This window comes from Colias croceus, chromosome 22 (genome assembly GCF_905220415.1).
Source record: "Colias croceus chromosome 22, ilColCroc2.1".
NCBI classification, from domain to species: domain Eukaryota; kingdom Metazoa; phylum Arthropoda; class Insecta; order Lepidoptera; family Pieridae; genus Colias; species Colias croceus.
Window position 1 is genome coordinate 2,623,999 of NC_059558.1, and position 11,601 is coordinate 2,635,599.

Consider the following 11,601-nt stretch of genomic DNA (forward strand, 5'->3'; position numbering starts at 1 on the left):
CGTGGGGCTTTGTTCTCTTAATTACACACTTTTTCACGAACCTTGAACTTTATACTGACCGCCGACCGCGTTGACGCGTGAGCGTAGAATCGAAAGGTTCTGGGTTCGATTTCCGGTGGAGACGAAAAAATGTCTCGGTCTTGCAGGACACAGAAGGCTACTACCTACCTATTTGTCAAGAAATTCGATTAGGGACATGGGACTTCACTTTTCCCAAGTGGTAAAGGAAATTCCTATGGGAATTAGATGATTTACCGTAGTTAAAAGTAGCCTATGTCACTCGTTATCCTCATACTATATCCATATACAAAAATCATACTTACTGAAAAATAGAAGAAATATAAAAAGCTAAAATAACACACTTTCACATTAAAATTTTCGTAAGGATAAGTACCTATACAAATTATATAGTTTGGTCTTAGACTATGCAGAATATTTAGACACATTTTAGTTTTGTCAGGTTTGGAAAATAATAGTTAAAACCCTGAAATTATCGTCATCAAAATGTTCACAATTTCTTGTAAGATTTTTTTATAAACTGATGTATCTACGCTTTATCATTTGTAATGGAAACAAATGAACAATATAACAAAGCAGACTTTAAATAAAAATAAATATTACTAACCTCATTCATACAAATCTCCACCTATGATAAGAATAAAAATGTAAACTCAAACACATCGTTAAGATATTAGTTTACTGGAAACGAGACGTGTATATTTAAGTATTTTTGTGTCATAAATTAGTCACCATGATAATGTTTGTAAGTATAAATAATTCATATAAAAAAACACTTATTAACATGAAATTATTTTATTGTCACCGAATTTTATTTAATCTGTACGTTTTAAGTAGGTCAAAATCAATTCTAAAGTAGACGTTTGCATACGAACATACAGGTGAAGCTAATAAAAGCGTGTTAATAATGATTATACTAAGTTAGGAAATAGGAATGCGACAATAATAAAATACTTATTTCTCTGATGTAAATACAATTAGATAGCTTTTGTACTACCTACATTTTAAGGAAAAGGTAGTAGAAAGTCCTGAACCTGTGACACCAGTAGAAGTCTTAAGATTTTCTACTGGTGTCAAAGGTTCAGGAACACAGCTTTTTTCTGATGACTCACTCGTGTGGTTAACAAAATCGAATTTATATTGTTTCAGAATATTATTATCTATTTGGATAATTATGAATTTTCAGCCAACTCAGTTAACTAGTTTTTCCGAGAAGTAAACACGTAACAATTAATGTATATACGTTCCTATTAATTAGTGAGAACAGCTAGTCACCGTCCTGATGTATACAGATAGTTCGGAAATTAATTAGTTACTGTCCTAAAAACGTCCTTCGTACATTTTTTTCGTGTAGAATATACATTGAGAGCATATCATAATAACTACATAGTTTAAAACGAAGTCGCATTCCGCCGTCTATGTGTATGCTTAGATATTTAAAATTACGCAACGGATTTTGATGGTTTTTTTAATAGATAGAATGATTCTTGCAAGAGGAAGGTTTTAGAAGTGATTTATTAGGTTATAAAGAATTATATTTATTTGAATGCCATAAAACACAAAATATCAAATTTAATTTATTAGGTTTTAGACAAGTCGGACGAAAAGATAATAATATATATAACTTAATCTTATTTTACTTAGTTAAAAATCACATCGAAGCGTTTTCCAATTCCTATTCGTCTTCATTAACATATTTACGTGATATCATTATTCACAGCTGTTTTCCTTTTGGGCGAAAAGGTTTCATTTACTAGTGGTATTTTTCTATTCTAAATGTATATTATGTTATTCGAAAATTTTATTTGAGGGAACTTGCTTTAAAATAAATAAGTAACGTATGATAATTCTAAATATCATATACTTAGTCAATAATGAGCAACCAATATTATACTCCAATTTTCATTACTGTTATTAAGTCCATATATCCAATGAAAGTCAGGACTCTATCAAGCACCTACAATCGTTGCACTTATTTCTAAACTAAAATTTGCCTTTTATCATTTCAGCATGCGGCCGTCAAAGGCAGCTTCTGGCAGGGGTTCCTCGCGTCCCTCTCCGTCGTGATCGTCTCTGAGCTCGGCGATAAGACCTTCTTCATAGCCGCCATCATGGCCATGAAACACCCGCGAGTGATAGTATTCGCTGGTGCCATATCAGCTCTAGTTTTCATGACGGTTTTGTCTGCTGCCTTTGGCTGGGTGGCCACTGTGATACCCAGAGTGTACACGCATTATATAAGTGCGGCGCTTTTTGCGATATTTGGTCTGAAAATGCTCAGGGATGGGTGGAAGATGGACCCCAATGAAGGTCAGGAGGAACTGGATGAGGTGCAGAGCGAACTGAAGAGGAGGGAGGATCAGGTTGGTTGATTTAGTTAGATATAACGGCTAGAAAGAGGAATGGCAATTGAATTGTGGTAGGAAATATTTTTTGAGCTTTTTTATGAGTGTATCCTTTACAAGTATGGTATGAATATTATTTTTTTAAACTAATACCGATTCGGAATTTCACTTAACCCATTGAGCCCCGAGCGGCCCGATCGGTCCCAGACACAATAGATTTTCTATTGTGTCTGTGGTTCCGGGGCCTGAGTTAGGTACCTAGTACCTAGTACCTAGGTATTGAGGAATAGTAATTTTAAAAATCTACCGGATTTGGAATGTCGTTTTTTCCTATTTACCGTGAAGAATTGGCTAAAAACTTTATACAACCTATTATTTAGTTTAATTCCTTGCAATTTCAATGTAGGCAAAACCTTGGTTGATAAGAAACGATGGTAACGAGGAAACTTTTCATTATCTCTCACCTAAATACAGCTAATTATAAATGCAAAAATAAATTAGCATCGCGACGGTGCGTCACGGTCGTAGCAAATGATAGCACTTTTTTATTTATTTGAGTACTTATGCCTTGTGTTTGGTATGTATTCGAGATAAACAGTTATCGTGATGAACAATTTAGATATCATTTTCATTTAATAATCTTATGAGTATGAATTTCAATATAGATAATAGACTGCTCGGCTAGATATTTCTTTGTGATGAAATATGACTGTTAATTTATACATAATATCTGCATTAAAATCTTGATATCTTTATCAGAAACAAGGATAAAGTTCATGTTGCCAATCTGTATTAGAAAAAATGATTTATAGTAACCTCATAAAACTCAATTTCTGTTATAAATTCCAGCTTATAAAATAAATTAAATATCGCTATAATATCAAACATTGACCTTGGTAGTTGGTGATATACTTTACTTTTTGCAAATAAGCGAATTGTTATTTCCCTGTGTTCTTACTACTTCTACTTCGTCATTGCATTCCGTTCGATCCTGTCTTACGCTTAACGAATGGTACCATTACAAATGTTGAATTCCTTTCTGTACCTATATTTTATGTTCTAAACGAGTACAAGAATGATTTCAAATGAATAGGGCTCACAAGCGAGTGTTCGCTCGAAGTCGCCTGAAGACGGTGTAGCGACACGGTCAGAGTCCCCGCAGAGTGCGAAAGAGGGACAAAAAACTCCAACCAACGAAAAGACTGATAGCAAATCGATAGCCAGTGTTACCCCAGAAGGTCTAAGGTCTCCAGTAAGCGAGACGCATGAAGGCCAAACGCCTATAAGTAAAGAAGACAAATTTCTGGCTAAAGAAGGCCAGATAACACCAAGAGAAGAAGTAGAAAGAAGTCCCACATTGTCAGAGGAGCCGCAAGCTGGCCCCTCCACACGACCCGAGGCGATGAGGGTGATCCTAAGTCATTATGCCTGGCAGTACGAATGACACATTAGTTTTTTTTTTCTTTTAGCTTTTTTTCTAGGTTTTGTTTAGCACAGATCACATCCTGTCATTAGCTTAGTGTATTGTCGATTAAAGGAATTCAGCATTTGATATTGTTTTGTAATCTGATCAAGTTTAATATTTGCGGCCCCGATTTATGAAGTTTAAACTGTGTATTGTATAAGTCTCAAAGGATCAGTAGAGGTTCTATAATATGTATTTGCGTTGACATTTGTTAACAATTCACTTTTCCTGGTGTTCAAATTACTTCAGATAAATGTGCCAACTCCTTTAAATTGTCTAAAATAACCCTTGAGATACACTTAATTATTAGGAAGTAAAAATACTTTATTTCTCTTTTATTCTTATAATAACAAATGGTTACTTCTCTACAGGAAGACGCAATTTGATCAGATTACAATTCCAGAAATTTTTAGTTTTATGCATCATTTTAAATTGTTTTAGCATCACATACATTATTACGAAAGAAGGTTCGTCCAAACATTCATCACTCGCATCATTTATTTTATTTTTAGTCTAGCACCGTCATGCTTAGCATGTACTGTTAAATGTAGATGTTAAAATGTATCAAGCATTAATATTTTGAGTTTTTTATAACCATTTCTTTCCACAATATGTGTAATGTATATTGTAATATTGTTGTATTATGGTGCTTAGCTTTACAGCATATTATAAAGTTTATGTTAATAATGTGTACGTTTTGATAGAGGAAATCTTAATAAATACAGTGCGCGTCACGTTAAAAGAACGCTGGATGAAAGTGATGGGGTGTGTTTGCACATGGATCGAGTTTTGCACGAAAGCTATGTGCCGATTATTTTATTTTTGAACTAGGCTCGCGAATCGTGGCTTCTCAACTACCTATTTGTTAATCTTATACCACCTCATAACACCAAATAGATCGATAAATCGCCAATGCGCAGCCATCCGTCAGCGTTCTTTTAACTTGACGCGTGTTATACTTATAGTTGAGACACTTTAATGATGCCTTGTTATGTTGTTTAAATGATGAATATAAAAAAAGAAGATTGTAAATACTTTGCATTTTTTTATAGGTACTGGATGTCGTAGTTTGAAATGACTTGGAATATCATTGGTTCTTTAATTTAGGATAATTTTCCTCAATAAATTTCCTGGTATAATAATTAATGGAATAGGGCATACACTTTTTATATACTTCATATAAGCAACATAACACGGCTTGACAATCACTTTCAAGATGGAAATTCAATAAGCACCTAACATTACCCTTGCCACCTTCTATCTTTACTCATCCCAAATCAAAATGTTTCCGAATAAAGATATTAAGAAAAAATCCTAATTCCAGGAGGACAAAGAAGAAACAGTTGATATGCTAGAGCAGGGTCAAGCGGAAAACAGAAGAAGGAAGCGTAATGCTGTCCTGAAAGTTTTGCTTCAAGCTGCGTCTTTGACGTTTCTAGCGGAGTGGGGCGATCGGTCGCAATTGGCCACAGTGGTGTTGGCCACAAGAGAAGATGTGTTTGGAGTAGTGGTCGGAGGGTCGTTGGGCCATGCTCTGTGTACGGGGTTGGCCGTGATTGGCGGTAGGATGGTCGCGCAGAAGATTAGTGTTCGGACTGGTAAGTTTTTAAGCTCAATTTCATTTATTGCAAGTTGTTTCCCATGGTTTAAAAGTTATTTTAGAAAAGGTGGAAGTAAGAAACTTATTTGTGGTTAAAATTTGTAACAACTGAATTTTATATGAATGAAAAATCTATTAGGAATTGCAAGAATGGTAGCAATAAATTGGAATTTATGGATTTTTTACCCAATCAGGAGATATTTAAGAACCACCAAAATGAGTTTCACTAGATATAGTTTTCTTCTTTTATTGCATTTATAATAATTTAAAACTGAATTCAGATACATAATACGAATGCTCCAAAATACCTCAATTTCGTTTTTATTATTTTCGCAGTATTGAAATACCACAAAATTCATAGTACCTATGTTAAATTATCTTCTATAATATAAAAATGAATCGCAAAATGTGTTGGTAAGCGCATAACTCGAGAACAACTGAACCGATTTCGTTAATTCTTTTTTTTAGAGAAAACGTAAAAATGTACCACGGGCGACGCCGGGGCGGACCGCTAGTTTTTTATAAAAATGAAACCCGTTTCGCGTTGTCACGGCATCACGTGTGAACGGCTGAACTGATTTCGATAATTTTTTTTTTATTATACTCCTTGAAGTACGAGGATGGTACTTATGTTGAGAAAACGTAAATATGTACCACGGGCGAAGCCGGGGCGGACCGCTAGTTTTTAATAAAGTTATTAGCTGGCTCTATACACCTACCTGAATTCTTAAGGTAATTAAAAGTGTATTAATTTATTTTTTTCTTTTTTCAGTAACGATAATCGGCGGTATAGTGTTCCTGTTTTTCGCCGTGAGCGCACTAATAATGGGCCCCGGCGAATAGGGACTCTATGTGCTCGTGATAAGTGACAATATCGTATGTAGATAATTATTGTATAGACTATGTTTGGCACGTTTGTGCAGGAATATGACGATTTTAATATGTATTAGTATTAGGGCTGATTTTTCAATCCTTGGTTAAAATTTATCCGTCCAATAAAGGATTACACGAACATTTTAAAATGTCACCTGTAAACTGTCATATACGGACAATTAGAATACATTTTTTGAAATGGTAGTTTTTAATACGTTATTCGATGAATAAGTTTTAACCAACGATTGAAAAATCAGCCCTAAATTATTCATTAGTATTAGTTTATGAAAATTTTTTAGTGATGTCGAGGAATATAGTGTAAAAATAAAGAGAGAAGTTTTAAATATGGTCGAACAGAGAAAGAGATGGATATTTTTTTTTTAGTTTCGTTAAGATTTTAATAAAGATTTATTGTAAGGTTTTACTGTACCTACGAAATGAAAAACTTTCGCAATTGCTATGCACAAACGCAATATTATAGTAAATAGGTTTTGATTTGGCAGGATATAATGAATGAAAAAAAATACTTAAGTACATAAAAATGCAAATACATAAAATATAATTAATGAAATCGTCTTTATTCAAATTTTAAAAACGAAGTGGATCGAATGGTTAGTTTTTTTTTTTAATAAAATACATATTTTATTGTTTTTTAATATTGACAAATTAATCTTGCCTTGAATTTTAGTCGAAGTACTTTTAATAGGTCTATTAGTCCTACTAATAAATACGAAAGTTTGTATGTATGTATGTTTGTTACTCTATCACGCAAAAACAGTTACTCCGATCTGTATGAAATTTTGTGCAGAGAACGATTATATTCTGGATTAGCACATAGGCTTTTTACCTGGCTAGCTCGGGAGTAAATCCACGGGTTTAAGCTAGTTCGGTCATATTTTTGCATAAATGTGCCAAAAAGCACCTTCAAACCTATACGAATAACTTCATAAGTTAATAAGGAGATGGTGGATAAATTAATTCTTTAGCTAGAAAGATTTATTAAAATAAGTAGGTATAATTTTACAACAATTCATATAAAAAAGTTTGGTTATTTTAAGACCGCACAATATTCTCTCTCTCTCTCTTGTCGGTCACTCATGTCTGAGGATCGTGGTCAGCATCAGGGTTGCATCTGGAGCGGATGATTTGCCTCCACCGGTCTCTGTCCATGGCGTCTCTTACGACCGTGTAAAAATTAGTGGCAGATGAGTTTTTCACTTGGTCTGTCCATCGTGTTGGTGAACGACCACGCGATCTTTTTCCCTCCGTGTTCCCAACCACTATCAGTCTCTCCAGATTTTCATCGCCTCTGCGTATCGTGTGGCCGAAGTATGACAAGATGCGTTGTTGGCATATGGTGGATAACCTGGTTGTTATGTGGAGCTGGGTCAGGATTGATGCATTAGTGCGTCTCGCAGTCCAAGGTATTCTCAGCATTCGCCTCCAGCACCACATTTCGAATGCATCAATCCTTTGTACAATATTATGTATTTAAATAATTGAGTGATTATTCCGTCTCTTTTACTTGAAATATATCAGTCCCAAGATAGAGACAGAAGGAAATAAGTTTCTTAAATTTGGATTAATATGGAGGCTAATAAATATAACTACAATATGTTAATATAATATTAATACAAAAGTGTTGATATATTTTTCTTTAGGGCTGATTTTTCAATCCTTGGTAAAAACTTATCTATTCATCAAATAACTTATTAAACTACCATTTCAAAAATGTATTCTAATTGTCCGTATATGACAGTTTACAGGTGACGTTTTAAAATGTTCGTGGACGGATAAATTTTAACCAAGGATTGAAAAATCGGCCCTTATTGAAATAAATTTTTCATAAAGGTGCTACATTCAAAAGTATTCTCACATTTTTTTGGATTATTTTACAGTACATATATCAAACAGAAAATACACTGAGAAATGAAAAAATGTCAATTTTTTATGATTACATCTTTGAAAATAATAATAGTTACCATGTTTTAAAATTTAAAGGTTTGAAGGTAGCTTGACTAACTGTAAGATAGGTTTTACCTCAAAAGATTAACCCAGAATGAGGGTAGTTTTATATGACTATATAATATTGTTGATAGATTTGTAAATATAAAAAGAGCGTGTGTGCCGAGCACACGTGTCAGAAGTGAAACTTCTTTGGCAAGATTCAAAGATACCAAAATCGTCGCATTACTCCATGAAATTTTACTCTCAACGCGCCAAAGCAGTTTCACTTCCAAAATTACAGTAGAAGCTGTCGCTTCTATTTCCACTAGAATTATTATAATTAATATTTATTAATATGTGATCGTCTGTGAATAATTATGAGGGTACATGGAGAAATGCATTTTAGTAAATTTTAAGTTGGCTGACACATTGATAATTATTATTGTATAGCATCTTTTTTATTATCTTATCTGTGGTATATATTTCGACGGGCAAAATTACTTACCTACATTATTAGAAGAAAAACAATGAATTTGCAATAGGTTTTATTTAGTTGTATTATATAATAAGTAATAGATACGACATAAAAATGTTTTAGGGTTGATTTTTCAATCCTTGGTTAAATATTATTCGTCGAATAACGTATTAAACAACCATTAGGGCCGATTTTTCAATGCCCAGATAAACAGCTAGATAGACTTTATTCTTCAGTTAACAAAATATTCAATTTTTGCTTAGACGAATAGGACTTATCTATCGAATAACTACATTGTTTGAGGAATAAATCTATCTGCCGCTCCAACGGCCAGATAGCGCGCTATTCGACGAATAGGCGTTTGATTTCACAACTGACGCGTCAGGGATATTTTCGTATGTAATAAAATAGAGCATAGAATTATTAACAATTAAGCCTCTTTTAATATAATTATTATCAATTAAAATCATATTGAAATTGATGTTTTTGGTATCTAGTATTGATGACCATGCCATTGAAAATTTGCCGAACGCTGCCTTTATGTCGTTTCCATCTTAAAATATATAAATTTAAACACAAATTTAATCAAAACTCTTTACTCGAATCAAAACAACAATCAACAATCATAGAACACAAGAAAAACTTAAAATGCACTCCTGACGTGAGTCATAATGACGGTTGTTGACAACTTGCAAGAGTTAACTCTATCCCGCTCTAACCTGACTAATTTAATATGTTTGTTTCGCCACTCCGAGAGCAGAGCTGCCAATATGGAAATATTTGGTCAGATAGTTATTCATCAAATAAATCACAATTGAAAAATAGGCGAGCCGATAAGAGTTCGATAAACAATTGAATAAATCTATTCGATGAGTAGTTATTAGATCTTTTATCTCGGGATTGAAAAATCGGCCCTTACAAAAATATATTCTGATTGCCCGTACTTGACAGTTTCAAGTGACATTTTAATATTATCGTGTATTAATACTTTATTGGACGGGTAAGTTTTAACCAAGCATTGAAAAATCGGCCCTTAATCGAATATTAAATTGACAAATATGTATGATGTATATTCTAAACTCACACATATATGTCGTTGTCGTTGTTTATCTCTATTTTAATACACATTATTTTTGTTTTATTGTATCTCAAAGAAAATATATAAGTAACTAATATAAATTTTGACAGTAATTGTAACCTTATTACCTGTTATACCGGGAGCCGGTATGGTCAACAGACAGCCCACTTTTGAGATAAACTTTTACTGTTTGATTCTCTCCGTATCTAGTACGAATCAAGTCAATTCTAGTTATAAATCTCATTGTAAATTGAATAATCTTTATTCAATTTCAACCATTTCTATATAAATACTCAATTATAGCTTACATAGAACTTTCAACAGAGGGTTAGTAGTAATAAACATACTCCGAAATGTGACACACTATTATACTCATATAATAGAAAGAAAAGAAAAATTCAACAAATACTAATTCACTAAAAGCAATTACCTATACACAACAATAGTGTATTCTTAAAAGTTTCTTCGTTCAATAATGTGTTTGGAAAAAATGCGATCTCACTCAGCATAAAACCGCGGCACACGACCACGGCCTTGGTCTTCCATGGGCCCGAGTCGATCCTATCACTGTATTAAATTCAACAACTACATATTTTCTACTTGTGAATTATCGATAACAAGGCTGACATCTCTTAAAGCATAGCATCAAGTTAACGTCATTAATGTAGAATGACACAAATTTCAACCTTATCTCAATGTGTTGAGGTTCAAAGTTATATCTATCGAAAATTAACGCCCTCTGTTGTTGAATAGCTGAATGTTTTCGAATTTGGAATTTCTGAGCAAAGAGAAACAAAACAACTCATATACCTAGGGATGTTATAGTAAAATAAACCGAAATATGGTGCGTTAGGGTACATATTCAAATGCTGGGTTTATTTCCTATGTTAGTTTTTACTCAAATTAAGCTGTCCAATATGCATAGTTTACTTGTAGTGTACTGTTTAACTATCGGTTTAAATGTGTGGGTTTGGCGACAGTGGTTTACATACTAATTATGACATTATAGCAACTCTATTTTTGTTCTTACTGTTCTGTGCGGGAGCCGGTGTTTCATTTCAACATAAAGTGCCACAAACTCAACTGACCCGGTGACGGTGTCACTGATGTCGATTTCTTTTTATTTATACAAAATATTTCGTATGAAAAGTCTGTGAAAATGTGACATTTCAAAATGGCGGCACATAGTTCCAGTTTTTGCCACCGGGTCAGTTAAGTTTGTGGCACTGTACATTGGTTAATTTCAATTTTATTTTATGAATGGCAGTGCTGAAACATTGGTTATTATTGTGTGATAATATGTATCTGTCAATCTGAAGTTGATTGTAATATTTTATCTGTATTTTGTGTATTTAATTTATGTGTAAGTACAAATGGCCGATATTGTGAATCGCAAAGCTTCTGCTAAACGGGGAATTGTAAAAAGTATTATTTTTATGTAAAACGATTTATTATAAAAGTAATTTTTATTTTGTTTGTTTTATTTCACAATATTCCTTCATCATATGAAGCAGGCTACACTTTGAGACCATCATGTTGGAGTTAAACTAATAGAATGTTTTGTAATTATAAATAATTATCTGCTTGCACCTGGAAAGTGTAACTCTCTATTAGAGATTTTCATGATCGGATCAGTGTTTCGTACAAACATACAGCTTTGCTTTTAGGGGGTAATTTTGATTACTTACCTTACCTTACCAACCATAATAGAGTTATTCTCTTTGTAAGATTTATTATATTTGCTTAGGTAATGTTTTCTTTTTCAGCATTATAGGTAAGTTAAAAAAAAAACAAAAAGCG

At 33.2% G+C, this 11,601-nt stretch overlaps 1 protein-coding gene across 3 annotated transcripts in view; it reads left to right on the plus strand.

The window, feature by feature from the left end:
* The window catches only part of LOC123701931 (transmembrane protein 165), a 49,363-nt gene extending 42,953 nt beyond the window's left edge, over positions 1–6,410 (plus strand). For all 3 annotated transcript variants that reach the window (XM_045649560.1, XM_045649561.1, XM_045649562.1), the window contains 3 exons: positions 2,028–2,381; positions 5,153–5,426; positions 6,201–6,410. In XM_045649560.1, coding sequence (XP_045505516.1) covers positions 2,028–2,381; positions 5,153–5,426; positions 6,201–6,271 — 699 coding nt within the window. In that variant the 3' untranslated portion in view covers positions 6,272–6,410. The remainder of the gene's footprint in view (positions 1–2,027; positions 2,382–5,152; positions 5,427–6,200) is intronic.
* The last annotated feature ends 5,191 nt before the right edge of the window (positions 6,411–11,601 follow it).